Source organism: Cyanistes caeruleus, chromosome 17 (assembly GCF_971803275.1).
Source record: "Cyanistes caeruleus chromosome 17, bCyaCae1.hap1.1, whole genome shotgun sequence".
NCBI lineage: Eukaryota > Metazoa > Chordata > Aves > Passeriformes > Paridae > Cyanistes > Cyanistes caeruleus.
Genome location: NC_141717.1, coordinates 2,076,228 through 2,093,273, shown reverse-complemented (window position 1 = coordinate 2,093,273; position 17,046 = coordinate 2,076,228). Strand labels below are relative to the sequence as shown.

General features: G+C 54.1%; 1 protein-coding gene and 1 long non-coding RNA gene across 10 annotated transcripts; one reads left to right on the top strand and one right to left on the bottom strand.

The window, feature by feature from the left end:
- Positions 1 to 25: 25 nt before the first annotated feature.
- On the top strand, positions 26 to 8,660 carry SPSB3 (splA/ryanodine receptor domain and SOCS box containing 3). Of its 8 annotated transcripts, none has more exons than XM_086854637.1 (7): positions 26 to 101; positions 2,301 to 2,434; positions 4,030 to 4,207; positions 4,835 to 5,022; positions 6,800 to 6,902; positions 7,270 to 7,395; positions 7,611 to 8,660. In XM_086854637.1, the coding sequence occupies exons 1-7, from the start codon at positions 80 to 82 to the stop codon at positions 7,955 to 7,957; spliced, it is 1,098 nt and encodes a 365-aa protein (XP_086710763.1). In that variant the 5' UTR covers positions 26 to 79; the 3' UTR covers positions 7,958 to 8,660. The 8 variants fall into 8 exon arrangements, with proteins under 8 accessions (XP_086710763.1, XP_086710761.1, XP_086710762.1 ...); XM_086854635.1 differs by having other exon boundaries at positions 39 to 97; positions 4,027 to 4,207; XM_086854636.1 differs by having other exon boundaries at positions 42 to 97.
- On the bottom strand, positions 2,591 to 16,929 carry LOC111935860 (uncharacterized). 2 transcript variants are annotated; one of them, XR_015277391.1, is made up of 6 exons: positions 16,866 to 16,929; positions 16,681 to 16,799; positions 14,732 to 14,866; positions 11,011 to 11,186; positions 4,735 to 5,239; positions 2,591 to 2,811 (listed from the first exon to the last, which is right to left on the bottom strand). It is a non-coding gene; the product is annotated as an uncharacterized LOC111935860 (long non-coding RNA). The 2 variants fall into 2 exon arrangements; XR_015277390.1 differs by lacking the exon at positions 4,735 to 5,239.
- Between the last annotated feature and the right edge of the window lie 117 nt (positions 16,930 to 17,046).

Below are 17,046 nucleotides of genomic sequence, written 5' to 3'. Positions count from 1 at the left end.
GCGCTCAACCAACGGCGAAGGGGCGCGGCGCTGCTGCAGCCAATGGGCGCCTGGGGGCGGTACCGGGAGCGGATTGTTTATGTCCCGGGAGGGGAAAGTAGGTCAGAGCGCCGCGGGGCCGGGCCGGGGCCGCGCCGGGCCGGGCCGGGCAGGGCAGGGCAGGTGGGCCGGGGGCTCGGGGGACGGGCTGTATGTAGGAGCCACGGGTTGGGGTTTGTCTCCGGGCGGGCCGGCGTTGTGCGCCCCAAGCACGGTGGCCTGGCCTGGCCTAGCCTGGCTTGATCCGGTCCGGCCGCCTCAGCTGCCGGGACAGCCGGGGCTCCGGTGCGCGCCCTCGGTGGAGCCGCTGCCTGCGCGGCCACGGAGCCGAGCCAGGCCGGGCCGGGCGCCCTGCTGTGCCCCCCCAGTGCCGCTCGGTGCGGGGGGAAGCGCTGGGGCAGCGCGGGCGCTGTGCGGGTCCCGCAGCATCGCCTTGGAAAGGCCTCAGCGGGTCCGGGACCCTTCAGGGTGAGCGGCTTTCCGTAGCAGCGCTGCTGTGACAGCAGCATCGGGACAGGGGCCGTCCCCTCTGCTGCCACTGCTGAGGCATCTCCAATCCTAGGGGCAGTTCTGGTTAAGAAGGACACTGCGGGGGGCTGGAGCGTGTCCAGAGAAGGGAACAGAGCTGGGAAGGGGCTGGAGCAGCAGGAGCAGCTGAGGGAGCTGGGAAAGGGGCTCAGCCTGGAGAAAAGGAGGCTCAGGGGGCCCTTCTGGCTCTGCACAACTCCCTGACAGGAGGGGACAGCCGGGGGGAGTTGGGCTCTGCTGCCAGGGAACAGGGACAGGACAAGGGGCAACAGCCTCAGGTTGTGCCAGGGGAGGTTTACACTGGATATTGAGAAAATTCCTTCATGAGAAGGGTGGTTATTGGCACTGGCACAGCTGCCCAGGGCAGTGTTGAAGTCCCTATCCTTGAAAGGACTCAAAAGCTGTGTGGATGTGGCACTTGGGGACATGGGTCAGTGGCGGCCTTGGCACTGCTGGGGGAATGGTTGGACTTGTTGATCCAAGAGATCTTTTCCAGCCTGAATGATTCCATTGATTCTGCCATCAGTGCTGGATCATGTACTGGGATCTCTGTGCTGATTCTAAGCCCCAGCCTTAGCAAGGGCCTAGGGGAGCAGAGCAGCTCCACTGGGCTGCTGTGGGTCCTCAGAAAAGCTGGAGAAGGGGTTTCTGCTGTGGTTTTAGATGCTTTCCCAGCATGGCTTTGCAAGCCCTGTGATTTCAGCAGGTGGGATTTCCAGAGCCCTTCAAAGCATTGATGGGCAGCTGCACAGCTGCCTGTGGCTTGGCCTGTCCTGCTTCTCCAGGAGCTTCTGTCCCACTGGGGACTGAGGAACAGGGCTAGGTGCTTTATGGCAGGCTCTGGCTTGGGGCTGAGCTGGGAGGGTTCAAGGGTTACAGCCCTGAGGGTGCCTCTTGGTGGGGATTTAAATCCTGCAAAGATTAACTTTAGGCAGATGAGACTGGAAGCTGAGGTTTCCCTATCACATCCAGAGCAGTGGTCCTGTGTGGGAGCTGGGAGCTGCTGTGGATGTCAGACTGTGCACAGGGAAGGAGCCTTGGGAAATCTGTCTCTGAATAACATCCCTGTTGGGCTGGGGGACAGGCAGCTGCTTCCCTTCTGCCTGTTGTCCTTGAGGCAAGCTGTCTGTCACAAGCCTGGTTTCCCTCCAGTGAGAAGGAAAGTGGTTTCTCTTCTTCTCTAAGCACTGAGAGGAGCAAAGTCTTCCATCAGACGGCAGTTGCGGGTGGACAACCTTCCCTGGAGACAGACGGTTGCAGAGGGGCCAGGGAAGTGCAGGTGGCCAGAGCCAGGACAGCTGCTGGAGGGTCACTGGGCACCAGGGAGGTGTGTCTTGGAGCAGCCTGATCTAGTGGGAGGTGTCCCTGCCTGTGGAGGGAGTGGAACGAGATGAGCTTGAAGGTCTTTCCAACCCAAAGGACTCTGTGATTCTGACAGCCCTGAAGGTCCCCAGGCCAGGTGAGAGGTGGCTCTGAGGAGCCAGTTCCTCAGAGGGGCAGCTGCCACCACCACCACTGGATACTGGGAGTGTTTCTAGAGGCCAGTTGAACTCCTGGCTCAGGGAGAAGTTGACCCTGGGTGGAGAAAGAGCTTGAAGTTCGCAGAGGCTCTTGATGCGGATGGAACTTCCTTTGTGTCAGCTGAACTTGTGCTGGTCCCCCTGCGGGGTTCTGGTGCCTCAGGGAGTGGCCATGGGACATGGCAGAAGTGTAACCTGGTGTTCCTTTCCCAGCCTACCTGTCTGGGGGCAGCATGGCGCGGCGCCCGCGGAGCAGCCGGGCCTGGCACTTCGTCCTGAGCGGGGTCCGGCGCGAGGCCGACGGCCGGGCCAGCACACGGGGCTGGGGCTACGACTCTGACGGGCAGGTAGGCTGGGCTTGGGGGGCTCTGGGTAGCAACAGGGGGTGTTTTCCTTTCCCTGATACCAGGTCTGAACTGGCCAAAAGCAGAAAGGATTTAGTAATGGTCAATATTGATACTAAACTAAATGCTTTTTTAAGCATAGAATGGGTGTGTCATATGTAAAGTACGTACAAGATTTTAAAATATTTATTTTGGAAGTAGAGCTCTAGATGAGTGTTTGAAGTGGATCAGTTCCCTAACCTGGCTGGCTGTGCTCCCTCCTGGGCTGTCAGGGGCTTGGAGATGGTGGTGGAGACTGCAATTTCTGTCTTCAGACTGAAATTTTCTCGCATTTTCTGCACTGCAGTGTGAACTTCACTTCTGAACCTGGTCCAGGTGTGCTGGAGATAGGAACACAGCAGGGAAAGCAGTGTAAAACAGTGCAAGGAGTGACTAATTTGCCTCTGTTGTCCTTCCCTATTTCCCTAATTCTTGAGTTCCCTGTGCAGTGGTGGGGACATAAGGAGCTGCTCCAGGAGCTTCAGAGCCACACTGAAGCCAGGACGCTCTGCCAGAGCACAGTGTCCAAACCCAGGCACAGACTCCCAGAAAATGGGCAGTTTTCTGTCCCTGCAGTCATAGGAATGACAGGATCTCTAGGTAGCAGTACTTGGGAAAGACAGAATCCAAGCTCTTGGGTCTGCAGGCCAAGGAGGGAGGCCTGGGTAAGCACATATTTAAGCCCAAGTAGTTCCCTGTCTTACACAGCTGCAAGGACATGAGTTTAAAGGATTTTTGTCATTAAATACCCCTGGCCATGGGGATGAATAACAGGCAGGTACACCTGAGCAGCACGTAAACCTAGAGTAACTCTGCAACCAGTGATAAGAGAATCCCTTAGGCAATACCCTAACACAGAAGTGACACTGGACTGTCACTCTTACAGGGTCCAGTCCAGAATCACTTTGATCTTGTGGCACTGAGGAACAGTAAATCAGGTTTTTGTGTTCATGAGAGTAAACAACAGCCCTTTAATCCTGCCCTGGGTTCCCCATGGGCCTGTCTGCAGCACTGGCCTGAGGAGCTGCAGCCATGCTGCTCAACTGGCTCCCTTTGTTCTGCCCCCTCTCCCTTCTCCTCCTCCCTTTGCCTCTTCACAGCCTCTCCAGAGCAGTGCTCTGTTCTGCTCGGTTCTGCTGATGGCTGGAACCTGCCTGGTGAAAGCAGGTTTTGAAGGATTTCCTTCAAAATGTGTGTGTTCCAGACTTGGGCTGTCACCCTGCTGCGACAGATCCACGGCAGGCACAAAGAACATCCCTGCACCACAGAGTGCTGAGAGGTCCCTGCAGCTCAGCAGGCACTATCCATGTCCCAAAGCAGGGTAATTCCATGGGCACAGCCTCCCTGTGTGACAGACCAGGCCATGACATGAGCCTGGAGATGTCCCAGTCACAGAGATCTGCCAGCCCAGCTCTGGGATTCTCAGCAGTGAGCATTCCCTGTTGTCCCCAGCAGTGAGCATTCCCTGTTGTCCCCAGCAGTGAGCATTCCCTGTTGTCCCCAGCAGTGAGCATTCCCTGTTGTCCCCAGCAGTGAGCATTCCCTGTTGTCCCCAGCAGCACAGTGACTCGGATTCAGAGCCGGAGTTTTCCTCCCTGTCTCCCTCCATCCCGAGTGCCATCCCTGTGACTGGAGAGTCCTACTGCAACTGTGAGAACCAGAGTGAAGCTCCCTACTGCTCCAGCCTGCACGCCCTGCACCGTGTCCGTGACTGCCGCTGCGGCGAGGAGGACGAGTGTAAGGGGCTCCCCTGGGGCTCGGGATGGGGGGGTCCCTGCAGTGTCCTGTTCCTGTTCCTGTCCCAGCATTCTTCTGTTTACATCCCAAGGATGTAGGAGGATTACCAGCCTGTGCCTGCTGTCGTGTTTCTAGGCTCAGGGCTGATGCTGGTACGGCGTCAGCGCTCACCCCTGGGACCTGCTTTCTGATCTGGCTTAGGCCCCAGTGAGCAGAGCCAGTGCTTAGGGCCCTCCTGATCCCTGCAGGGCTGGCAGGGTGCCTGGCTCAGAGCACAGGGTGGGTTTGGGCCGGGGGGGAGAGCCTGTGGCATGGCAGAGCCACCCTTGATCCCATGAGGAGTGTGCGGAGAAGGGAGGCTCTGCCCGGTGTCAGCCAAAATTTGGCCTGGTGAATGCTGACAGCTTTGGAGTGCTGATCATCCCTGGTGGGACACTGCAGAGTAGTTCAGGCCTCAAGCACTTCTCTGATGTGCACAGCTTAAAATTTATCCTCTTAAATAATAAGAAAAATATAAATAAACCTACCAACAGGTGTTCAAAACAAACATCTGCCTGTGCTTTGGCTTGGAGCTCGTTCCCTTAGAGTCTTTGCCCCATCCTTGTCCCCTCTGTGCTTCCTCAACAGATTTTGACTGGGTGTGGGATGACCTGAACAAGTCAACGGCCACGCTGCTGACGTGTGACAACCGCAAGGTGAACTTCCACATGGAGTACAGCTGTGGCACGGCCGCCATCCGCGGCAACAAGGAGCTGGCAGACGGGCAGCACTTCTGGGAGATCAAGATGACCTCTCCGGTGTATGGCACTGACATGGTACGTGTGGGGCACGCAGAAATGCCCAGGATTTTGGACAGGGGCTGGCAGGATGAGGTTCCACTATGGCAGATGAGGTTTGAGGCTGTCTGTGCACAAGTTCATGGGGAGCTGATGAGATGCATCCCTGGGATCTGAGGGAGCTGCTGGATGAAGTGGTTTAGCCTGTATCTGTCATACTGGAGAAACTGTGGCAGTCTGGTGAAGTTCCCAGTGACTGGAAAAGAGGAAACATAACCTCCATTTTTAGAAAAGGAAATAAGGATGATCTGGGGAAGTACAGGCTGACCAGTCTCGCCTCAGCCTGGCAATTGTGGAGCACATCCTTTTGGAAACTATGCAAAGGCACATGGAAAAAGTGGCTGTGGCATGGCTTCTCTAAGGGATTCAGTGGCCTTCAGTGGTGGGGGTTTAAGTGTTGGTAGAGGAGGGAAGAGGAACTGATCTCATCTCCCTGAATTTGTGCAAAGCATTTGTTCCTGTCTTGCATGGCTCTAACCTGGAGAGACATGGATTTGACAGAGGGACCACTTGGGGGATATGGAATTGTCTGGATGGTCGCATGCAAAGAGTTGGGAGTCAGCAGAGACCAGTGACAAGTGACATTGCTCAAGGGCTGGCACTGGGACCAATATTGTTTCACATCTCTGCTGGGGACATGGACAGTGGGGATCAGGACACCCTCAGCCAGACTGGAGCTGACACCCAGCTGTGTCAGGAGGTGACACCCTGGAGGGGAGGGATGGGACATCCAGAGAGACCTGGACAGGCTGGAGAGCTGGGGCCATGGGAAGAAAGTTGAACAAGGCCCAAGTGCCAGTGCTGCACCTGGGTCAGGGCAATCCCAAACACCAATCCAGGCTGGGCAGAGATTGGAGTGAGAGCAGCCCTGGGAGAAAGACAGGGAGTGTTGGAGGATGAGAACTGGACACTGCCTGACCATGAGCACCCAGAACCATCCCCCCATGCCCTCAGTTGTCTGCTGAGCCCCCAGAGTGGGGAGGGGGGGATTCTGCCCCCTCGGGTGAGACCCCACCTGCAGAGCTGCCTCCAGCCCTGGGGCCAACAGCAGCAGGACGTGGAGCTGCTGGAGAGAGTCCAGAGGAGCCCATGGAGATTCCCCGAGGGCTTGGAGCCCCTCTGGAGCCAGGCTGAGAGAGCTGGGGGTGCTCACCTGGAGAGGAGAAGGCTCCAGGGACACCTCAGAGCCCCTTCCAGGGCCTAAAGGGGCTCCAGGAGAGCTGCAGAGGGACTTGGGACAAGGGATGGAGGGACAGGACACAGGGAATGGCTTCCACTGCCAGAGAGCAGGGCTGGATGGGATATTGGGAAGGAATTGTTCCCTGGGAGGGTGGGCAGGCCCTGGCACAGGGTGCCCAGAGCAGCTGTGGCTGCCCCTGGATCCCTGCAAGTGTCCAAGGCCAGGCTGGATGGGGCTTGGAGCAACCTGGGATGGTGGAAGGTGTCCATACCCATGGCAGCAGGTGGAATGGGATGAGCTTTACAGTCCCTTCCAACTGAAACCATTCCATTACCCTGTGAACAGGACAGTGACCTTCTCCAGCAGTTTAGCTGGGCCTCCTCACTTAGGAAAAGAAATTGTAGCAGAGAGCCTTCAGCTCCACCCTGAAAACTCCAGCTTGGCTTCACCAACCCCTCTGGGTGTTTTGGGCTGAGCCAAGAAGAGGAGGGAAGAACTGGAGGTGGAATCTTGGTTGTGTTTTGTTGCTTGAAAAGACACTGAGTTTGTGTTCTTACTCCCTGCTTTGCCTTCCAGATGGTGGGGATTGGGACATCGGATGTGAACCTGGACAAGTACCGTCACACCTTCTGCAGCCTGCTGGGCAAGGATGAGGACAGCTGGGGACTCTCTTACACAGGTAACACGGACAGGGTGGCTGGGTGGGCAGCAGTGGCACATGAGGTGCCACCAGACCTGTGAATCCCTTCATTAGGGACACCAGAGCTGACAGCTCACAGCCCTTGGAGCATCTCTCCTGGTCCACTTAGATCTGGTGTGGGACCCTGCCAGGACACCAGGGTACTACTGTCACATCACCACTTTGGAGTTTCAGTGCTGCTCCCTGTGCTCTGGAGCTCCCAGCCACTCTGGGATGGGAGGGCAGGGGTCAGAAATGCAGGGATGTTTTTGGCACTGAGCGAGGCTGTAACAGCAGCATGAGAGTTGGGATGAATTCCTGCAGTGCAGGTTTTCCACAGAATGCCGTTTTTTGGGTGTATTTTCAGGACTGCTGCATCACAAGGGGGACAAAACAAACTTCTCCTCGAGGTTTGGCCAAGGCTCCATTATTGGTGTGCATTTGGACACGTGGCACGGGACACTCACGTTCTTCAAGAACCGCAAGTGCATAGGTGAGAGCCAGGGATGGGGTGGGAGGAACTCGAGTCTGGCTGCAGCAGGAAACACTGGGAAAGCAGAAGACCAAGGTGTGAAGTGAGTGGGAGGTCACTCACATTTGTTGTTTAATAGATTGGGATTTTGGAGTTTTGCAGTTAATGGGTTTGGGGTAGGTGGGAGATCTCTATATCTAAACTAACGTGTCCTCCCTGGTACTATGCCCTGGCAGGGGTGGCAGCCACAAAGCTGCAGAACAAGAAGTTTTACCCCATGGTGTGCTCAACGGCAGCCAAGAGCAGCATGAAGGTGATCCGGTCCTGTGCCAGCTGCACGTCCCTGCAGTACCTGTGCTGCTTCCGCCTGCGCCAGCTCCTGCCTGACTATGTGGACACACTGGAAGTGCTGCCCCTGCCCCCAGGACTCAAGCAGGTGCTGCACAACAAACTGGGCTGGGTCTTGAGCATGAACTGTAGCACGTCAAAGCCTTCCTCCTCCTCGTCCTCGGGGAGCGACTCGGACAGCTCGTGCGGCTCGGATGCGGAGGCCTGCCAAAGGAAGAGGTGCAGGAGGACATAATGGCTCTGCACAGCAGCTGGGTGGTGTTTGTTGTGTTGTCTGCAAGGGCCAGTCAAGTCTGATGCACCTCTTCCTTCTGGGGACATCCATTTCTACGTGTTGGCAAAGATTTCTCCAGTGCTGTGGGAATCTTTGGCCTCGACATCCATCACAGGCATTTAGAAGAGTTGCTGGCTCCAAGAGATGCCAGCTCTGACACAAGAAATTTGTGGTGAAATATCTGAGCTTCATCTCCTGGCTTGCTATGGAAGTCAGCACCTCTTCCTGAAGGATCTCTCTTCTCCCTGTTGGCACAGACAACGTTTAAGAAATTGGACTTGATGACAGGAGTTGGACTGATAATTTCCATGGCTCCCTTCCAGCTCAGGATGTTCTGTGGTGATTAAGGTGGCCTCCTGGTTGGAGTGTACTGGATTCCAGTCAGATAACGGACCTGACTCATCAAGACACAATCCCAGGCCAGTTCTCTCCTCTCTGTGTGTGTAGGTTTGGTGTCTGCCATGACCTCCCTCCTGCTCTGGGGCATGACTGGAGCAGCAGCTGGAGGGAAAGAGCCCCCAGAGACACTGCTGGGAGCAGGAGCTGAGCTGTGGGTGGTCTTCCTCAAGCCCCTGGGGTCTTTGAATTGCTTTGCATGTTGGTTCCTGCGCTTCTCCTCTGTCCAAGACTGTGTTAAACTGTAATAATAAAAGTAGAAGCTGTCTGTTGTTCCTCTTGGGGCCCTTGAAGGCAGGAGGCTGCAGGTGCTTGTCAGAAATGGTTTGGGCAGCAGCGTGGAGGGGAGGTTTTGGCTGCAACCAGAACAAGCTGCCTTGCTGGTTTGCTCTTCCCCATGAACTGACCCAAGCAGCAGCAGCTGGTGGCAGAGGAATCCCTGGCAGGGAGGAACATGGTTTGGAGGGGCCCTCCCTCTCCTGCAGCACTACTCAGTTGCTCCAGGGGTTCTGTGTCACTGTGGAAAGCTCCAGTGAACTGTCCCAAACCTCAGCAGTCACTGGGGGAGCCCTGACCCACCCCCATCCTGGCTGTGGTTATTTCTGAGTAATGATGCAGCATTTGTTTTGGGAAAAGAGAATCCCATCCTAACCCACCATTTCCCATGGATTTTCTGGAGCTTATTCAGCATTTTCTCATGGTGGGAGTTCAGTGAACAAACTCCCCTGCCCTGAGCTGTGTTACCCCAAGGAAGCAGTTCCTCTCCTCTCAGCTGGTTTTGACAATTGGCAAGTGTTTTCCAAAGTGACTCAAACAGGACCCACCTGTCCTTGGTAGCCACAGCAGGATCCCACAAAGAGACAGAGTATGGAAAGTCAGAACAGGTTGAAGAAAAGACATGGCTTGCCCACCACCTCACCTGTAAGGACAGAGCTACACCCAGCCCTTGTTCCAACATTCCTTAGCTCTCACAGGAGGCAGCCAGCTCTCCAGCCAGTGGGATAGAAAGCTGGGGAAGCTAAAAGAGGAAATGGAACCAAGAGGCTGAAGAAAGCATCTGTAACAAGACATTTATTGATGTGCAAGTCTCTGTTCTGAAGGAGAATCAGCTGCTTCCCCTGGCTGGGCTCCCAGCTGCAGCTCAGCCACAGCCAAGCCCTGGCAGATAAAAGGAGTGACCAACACCACCCACAGTCCTGCTGTGGGGACCAGGACAGAAGCAGAACAAGGCTGGGCTTAGAGATGTGGCAGGGTAAGCTTGCCCCAACACAGTGGTCTTTGCCACTGATGTCCCATGTCACTGGGATGCTCAGAGGGTGTCACTTGTCACCCTCTGTGCTGCATTCTCCATAGGCCTTCGAGCACCAAAGAGGAGGGAACAGTTAGCACAGATGCTCTAGAAGACCCCAATTCCTTCAGGACTCAATCCAATTCTTACAGTGAGGATCCATGACTGAATCTTCATCCAAGCATATGAGGATGAGAGGATAAAGCTCAGAACAAACAAATATTTATCACTTGGAAACAAACCTTGCACACACTCAGTCTCTCTCCAGAGAGAGCTGTAAGGCCACTTTATAAAATCCTAGAATGGTTTAGGTTGGAAAAAACCTTAAAGCTCATCCAGTCCCAGCCCCTGCCATGAGCAGGGACACCTTCCACTGTCCCAGGCTGCTCCAAACCCTGTCCAACCTGGCCTTGGACACTTCCAGGGATCCACTTGCACAGCTTCTCTGGGCACCCTGTGCCAGGGCCTGCCCACCCTCCCAGGGAACAATTCCTTCCCAATATCCCACCTGTCCCTGCCCTCTGGCACATCTTCCAAAGAGGCTGTGCTGAGGACAGAGACCAAAGCTCGAGGGGAAGGAAAAGGACAGGAGAGTATTTGACTACATGAGATTCTAGGAAAAAAAAAGTTCTGTCAGAGTTCCTCATCTAGTAGGAGTTTTATATTATTAATGTTCACATAAACACATGCTGATAAAAATGTGCCTTCATCCATTGGCTGAGCTGCTGTCAGAAGGGTCAGAGAATCCCAGTCTAATCCTGCTCCTGCCACTCTCAGTCAGGAGCAGCAGAAAGCTCAGGGGTGTGGGAGGCGGGAGAACTTGGTGAGCTAAAACAGCTCCCTGAAGGATCAGACATCAGAAGAGCAAGGAAGGTGTGGGGCACACCCTGAGGAGAGCTTGGTCCTGTGGAAAGCCCCCACAGCTCTGGGGTGATACATTTTCTGCCTGAAGGGCTGTAGCTGTCAGACTGCAGCAGCAGCCACTGGGACAGCAAAACCAGAGCTGAGACACAGACCATGGGGGACAGTGGCTGCCCAGGTATCACCTGGGGAACATGCCAGGGTGATGTGAGCAGGTCCTGGGAAGTGAGACCACAGCAGGGAGAGGCCTGAGAGGGCCAACAGGAGGGTGAGCAGATACTGCTGGAGCAAGGCTTTGGTTTAATCACACACCCAGAGACAAGGCTTGCTTCTCTAGGGAGCTGGTGGCACATTCAGGGCTTGTTTGCTCCATCAACACAGAGCTTTTAGTGAGGATGCCCATGAATGCCCTCCCTGCCCTTGTCCCCCAAGCTTTAACACAAAGCCACAGAGGGCTTTGAGGGCTCACCTGTAGCAGGGAGGGGCTGCTTCCACTGTAGCTGCCGCAGGGCTGCCTGTGTTCTACTGCTGGAATTGTCACTTCCACACCTGCCAGAGTCCTGGATTGTCCTTCTCTTGCAACCTCTGAGCCTGGAAGGGCATGAAGGAAACTCCTGCAGCTCCAGCTGATTCCTGCAGAAAGAACTGGCAGCAAGGTCTGAGGCTGCTGTGTGCCCAGACCCCAGACCCTGCAGCCTTCCCCTGGCATTAAGCTCTGGGCTTCTTCTAAAGCCTCTTTCTGCCAAGGGCTAATATTTTTTCCCACTCAATCTTTCCTTTCCTAGACATCTCCAGAGCACTGGGATGAAAAGATTTTCCTAAGGTCATCTTCCCTCCTCCCCTAGTGCTGAGTCACCACTGCATTCACCACAAGAACAGATTTTCATCTGCAGAGACTCAAAAGGATCTTGACACACACAAATAATCTGGGCCTTTCCACAGCATCAAGGACAGGCTGACAGCCACAGACAAACATTCCTGTAACTGTCACTGAGGTTTCCCAAAGCTCTGGGCTTGGGATGTGAGGGAATGACTCACTTGTCCAGGTGTTTTGTTGCTGCCCTTGTCAGAGAGGTGCTGGCCAAATTCCTACCACACATCTAGGGACAGCACCCAGAGAAGTGTCACAGGTGGAACATGTAACACACCGACCAAGGCTCAGGTGAGCCAGGATAGCCCGAGGTTCTCACCCTTTTCACCCCTTCCAGCACTGGTGTCACCAAAGTCGCCTGATGAGAGCAGCAGGGCAGTGCTGGAGTCAGCATCCCTGGGAGGGGCCAAAAGATCAGTGGATGTGGTACCTCCCGATACGGCTCTGCAGGCACGGTGTTTGCTCAGTGGTTGGACTTGATCTTGGAGGTCTTTTCCAGCCTTAACGATTCTCTGAAAGCATGGGTTGGACACTTCCCATGGATGAGGCCAGGCTGGGCAGACAGGGCAGGGAGATGGGCTGGCAAAGCAGGGAGCCGGGAGGGCAGAGCAGGGAGCCGGGAGGGCAGAGCAGGGAGCCGGGAAGGGAGGGCAGGGAGCCAGGAGGGCAGGACAGGGAGCCGGGAAGGGAGGGCAGGGAGCCGGGAAGGGAGGGCAGGGAGCCGGGAGGGCAGGACAGGGAGCCGGGAAGGGAGGGCAGGGAGCCGGGAGGGCAGGACAGGGAGCCGGGAAGGGAGGGCAGGGAGCCGGGAAGGGAGGGCAGGGAGCCGGGAGGGCAGGACAGGGAGCCGGGAAGGGAGGGCAGGGAGCCGGGAGGGCAGGACAGGGAGCCGGGAAGGCAGGACAGGGAGCCGGGAAGGCAGGACAGGGAGCCAGGAGGGCAGGACAGGGAGCCGGGAGGGCAGGACAGGGAGCCGGGAAGGCAGGACAGGGAGCCGGGAGGGCAGAGCCCGGAGCCGGGAGGGCAGGACAGGGAGCCGGGAGGGCAGGACAGGGAGCCGGGAGGGCAGGACAGGGAGCCGGGCTGTCCAGGGCTGTTTACTCAGCTACAAAAAGATGAGCAAAGCTGCTCATCTTTCTTAACTCCCCATAAGCCATGACTCCTAACCCCCTTGCGACACATTCAGGCAGGGCAGGAATTTATTTCAAGGGATTTCAAGCCAGGGTTTAGATAGTTTGACCTACTTTGTGAGTGCTGTGGCATCACAAGGAGCACTGTTGGGGGGACACACAGGCTCTACACGGCAGAGAACTGAGGGAGAAGCAACAGCCCCTTTCACAGGTGAGCAGCTGGTGATGCATTTGGAGAGGGGAGACTTCATTCAGGCCCCTCTGAACAGGGATTAGGGCAGGGATGGATGGGGTATTGGGAAGAAATTGTTCCCTGGGAGGGTGGGCAGGCCCTGACACAGGGTGCCCAGAGAAGCTGTGGCTGCCCCTGGATCCCTGGAAGTGTCCAAGGCCAGGCTGGACAGGGCTTGGAGGAACCTGGGATAGTGGGAGCTGTCCCTCTCCGTGGCAGGGGAATGGAATGAGATGGGCTTTGAGGTCTCTTCCAACCCAAACTGTTCTGGGATTCCAATAAATACTCCAGACAGAACAGGACAGACCAAGCTACTGCAGCTGCATCTGTGCAGGAGTTTTGGATGGGATCTCACCATCAGCACAGAGACTCCTCTGCTGTGCACCTGCAAGGACAGGAAGGAGCCAGGACTGGGAGCAGCACACAAGTGACACACTCAGAGCACATGACAAGGGCTCCAGGCCCATCTCATCACTGGCACTGCCTATTCCAGCCTGTCCTTCTCTAGTCTTGGATGGGAAGAAATTCCCAGTTTTTCTGGGAATTTCTCAGGGAAAAAGCACAGGCTGCCCAGACAGGTATAAATAAAATGCTTTAACACTGCACAGAAGTGAGAACTAACACAAACCTCTGCTTCCAAGTGCAAGTGTTTCCCTGGGCTGTGTACCCTGAGTGTTTCTTTCAAGGAAATCTTTTATGGACTCCACAAGAATGGAAAAGCCAAATGCAAGGAAAGGCAAGTCTGGCCTGAGCCATTCCCTCTGAGGAAGCAGCACCTGTCCTAGGGTTAAAGGTGTACCCCTGGAGACTTTCTGCTCTACTCAGACAGCTACTCCCAGTTTTCAGACCCCCCACCTCTACATCAGAGCTTTGTTCCAGGGTGGAGCAATGGCAGTTTGGAATGGATCCTCTCATCTGTTCCATGTTCCCTTGGAAAGTGACCCTGCTGTGGGTCACTACACTTTATGTAGCTCTGGCTCTGACATCTGTATCCCCTGCATCCAGCAAAAGATGCTTAAGGAAATCTTCTGGCTCTACCAACCCCTCTTTATCCTAAAAGGTGAAATATTTCCAGTAGGATCAGTGGTCCAGTGTGAAAGTAGGTCTGCACCTGTGCAGAGCCCACACTGTGAGAGGCACCAACACTCCATGCTGTGCCAATGCTACACTGGTGAAAGATGGCTGAACTGAAAGGTGAAAATCCTCCCCAAACAAGCAAAAAGGTGCAAAAAGAGCCCGAGAAGGAAGGCACTGCCAACTGCAGGAGTTGCTAAGTGTGACAAAAAGAGACAAAAAGCCTTTGTCTGCACTGCACAGTGCTGGATGGCCACGTTATCTGCACCTACATGCTCTGGAGTCTCTTACATAACCACAGGATCTGCAATGTTCTATCCAGCAAGAGCAAAAATAGAGTTCTGCCTCCGCCTGAAATTCCTGCAGTGGGGGCGAGCATGGGAACAGCCCCCCCCAGCCTCCCCTGCCACACTGGGATCCTTCCACCCTGAACCTTCCCACTGAAATGAGAAGATATTTGGTGCCAGAAGGTACTTGGCCTTTCAGGTTCCCAGTGAGGGCTTCAAAAAGTGCTCACTGGGCTTTCCAAACGAGGCAGCAAATTTATTCAGCCCCTTCCAGATGTGCAGCTGTTGCCTGTGGCACCATTCCATGCACACATCTGGGCTGAGAATGCTGAGCACCCAAGTGAAAGCTCTGTAGGAAGGATCTGTGGTCTCATTCTTACTTACTGCAGCTTCCTGTGCTTACCCTAAATACACACCTGCCTAAAACTGTGCCTAAAAGACACTGGCTCAGGAATAATCTGCCTGGGAATCAGGCCCAGCTCCATTTCCCAAGCTACCTGGTCACCAGTAATCCACATTTCTGGGGCTCCTAGAGAGGGAAGTCAAAGCTTTCTCCCCACAGCACATCACTGCCAGAGATGATGAGAAGGACTCACCCAAGTGGAGAGTGTTTGACATGTGTCTCCTCCAAGTTCTGCTGGAGGGAACTGCCTGAGGCTCAAAAGAACATTTACAGTCCAAGGAAATGAAAACCTTCACCCAAGTGCCTGCACTGGGATCTTTGAGGAGACCTGTGGAGAATGACAGAACATTCGTGGTATGAGAAAATGAGGTGTTTCATCAGCATTAATAAACAACAAAACTAAAATGAGTGTGAAATGAGAGATTCTGCCTGTGTGGAAGTCTGGCTGCCTGCAGCACACACGGGTGCTGCCTGGGCTGGGGACTGAGCTGTTGACTTCATCACTGACACCTCTGCAGGCACCTTGAAAAGTGTCCTAGAACAAATCTTATCAAACTGATAGAAACATCATTATTTTTGAACCAGCCCTCTGTGAAGGAAGACTGAGATCAACCATCAGGCTGGAGGTAGGAAGCTGACTTTCACCACCTGCCACACTCCCTTCAGCCCCACTCCCACTCCTGCACACCAGGCTGGACGCACACAGATGTCACTGGCAGCACTTGGAGAACGGGCTCTTAATTAGCAGCTCTGTGAGCAGCTAATGAGAACTGACACCATCCATTAGGCACCTTCCTCAGAGAGCTCTGCAACCTTTCCAAACCGTGTGAGGGCTGTTTCCTTTCACAGACACCTGCTCCAGGCGGGATTTGTTAGAGATGTTCCAACAAAACAGTCCCTGAGAACACAAGGGGAGGGCTGAAAACACGCTGCTTGTGCACCTTTAAAATTCCAGCAATGTTTTAGGAGAGTGCCCCAGCCCGGGATGGGATGGAGCTGCCGAGGGCTGCGAGCTCCTCCGCGCTGCCTGTGCTCCCTCTGCCGGCACCAGAGCTCCGGGAACAGCGGTGGTAGAAACTAAATCAGAATTTGACAACTAGGTCCTTTGAGTTAATAACAGTTTAATTAAAAATGAATACAATTTAGTAAACTGAATAGTAATTTGGTATAAAAGTATACAGTATAGTAAAAGAATACAATTTAGTAAAAAATTACAATTTATATCTATATATATAATTTGCCAGTAATTAAGCATGATTAAAGCAGAAGCAAAACTGACTGGGGTACAGAGGCTTCCCACCCTGCCTCACGTACCAAACAAAGCACTTCAAGCTAAACTTATATACTGTGTGTTTATACATATTCATCAATGTTTCCTGTAAGTTTCCTCCTATTTCCCATTTTTCTGACTTTATGTCACTTTCCTTCACGGTGCATGCCTCACTTGTTTTTAGGGGGTCTTCAGTCTTCTTTTGGTGGTCTTTTGGAGAAGGCTACTCCTTGTCCTCGTTGTCCTCTGGATAACCTTACAGGTCTGCACATGTGTACTAAGTGTTGTGTTATATAAGTCTACTAATTAGTCTTATATTCACTGATTTTTAAGCCAAATGCCTGAAGTCGTTCTAATTTTGTCCATCTCAAGGCCGTTTTCATCTTGGGACATCACTTACCTTCCAAACTACATCCTGTACCTCAATTTTAACATGTAACACCTGTAAAGGGGTACATCTCCCTTGTAACACTGATTCTTTTAATTGCTTTTAATAATAACTTTCTAAATAGTTACAATTTAGTTAGCATGAATCAATTCCATTTATTACAGAGGGGAAAAGCCCAAGACTTGCCCAGGACTCCACACCAGACTGTTTATCCTACAAAGGCTTTTCCATGGGCAGAATAACAACCACCACAGCACGATTGTTCCGGAGCAAACGGGGTCAACTTTCACCCAGCAAAGCCACGCTCTGGACTGTCAGGATACAGCCACTAATTATTTATTGGTACAAATGAAGGAATAATTTCCTTAAAACTATGTCTGGATCCCTGCTGTTTGGAGACAGATCCCTGCTTGTCCCAGCTAAGACCTGAACACAGCCGAGGGAGCAGAACACTCTGAACACGAGAAGCAGGATGGAAACAGACCTGGAGCTCCATGAGGCACCTGAACAGCTCTGGGAGCAAATCCAACCCTCCACAGGGCACCTGGTGAAGGTATTTCATGTGCTGCTACTTCCAGAGGCCGATCTTGGAGGGAGCTGAACCTAGAGATGAGTTCCTGAGAGCTGGAAATGGAGCCCTGGAGTGCAGTCCTACCTATCCCTTCATACCTGAGGAAGCTCTCTGAGGCTGACAGCGCGTTAACAACCTCGATCTTACACCCCAAAATTAAATCAGCAACATGTGCTCTGTGCAGAGGAGCTCCCAGGGGCTGGAGCTCTGCCCTCTGCTCTTGCAGCACGGCCGGGGGAGCTCAGAGCTTTTCTTCCAGAGGTGCCAGCCCGAGCTAGA

Coding starts and splice junctions, on each gene's coding strand:
- SPSB3 (XM_086854635.1), top strand. CDS start 43: ATGGGCGCCTGGGGGCGGTACCGGGAGCGGATTGTTTATGTCCCGGGA. Junction 4,208..4,834: donor CTGCGGCGAGGAGGACGAGT/GTAAGGGGCTCC, acceptor CTTCCTCAACAG/ATTTTGACTGGGTGTGGGAT. Junction 6,903..7,269: donor CTGGGGACTCTCTTACACAG/GTAACACGGACA, acceptor GTGTATTTTCAG/GACTGCTGCATCACAAGGGG.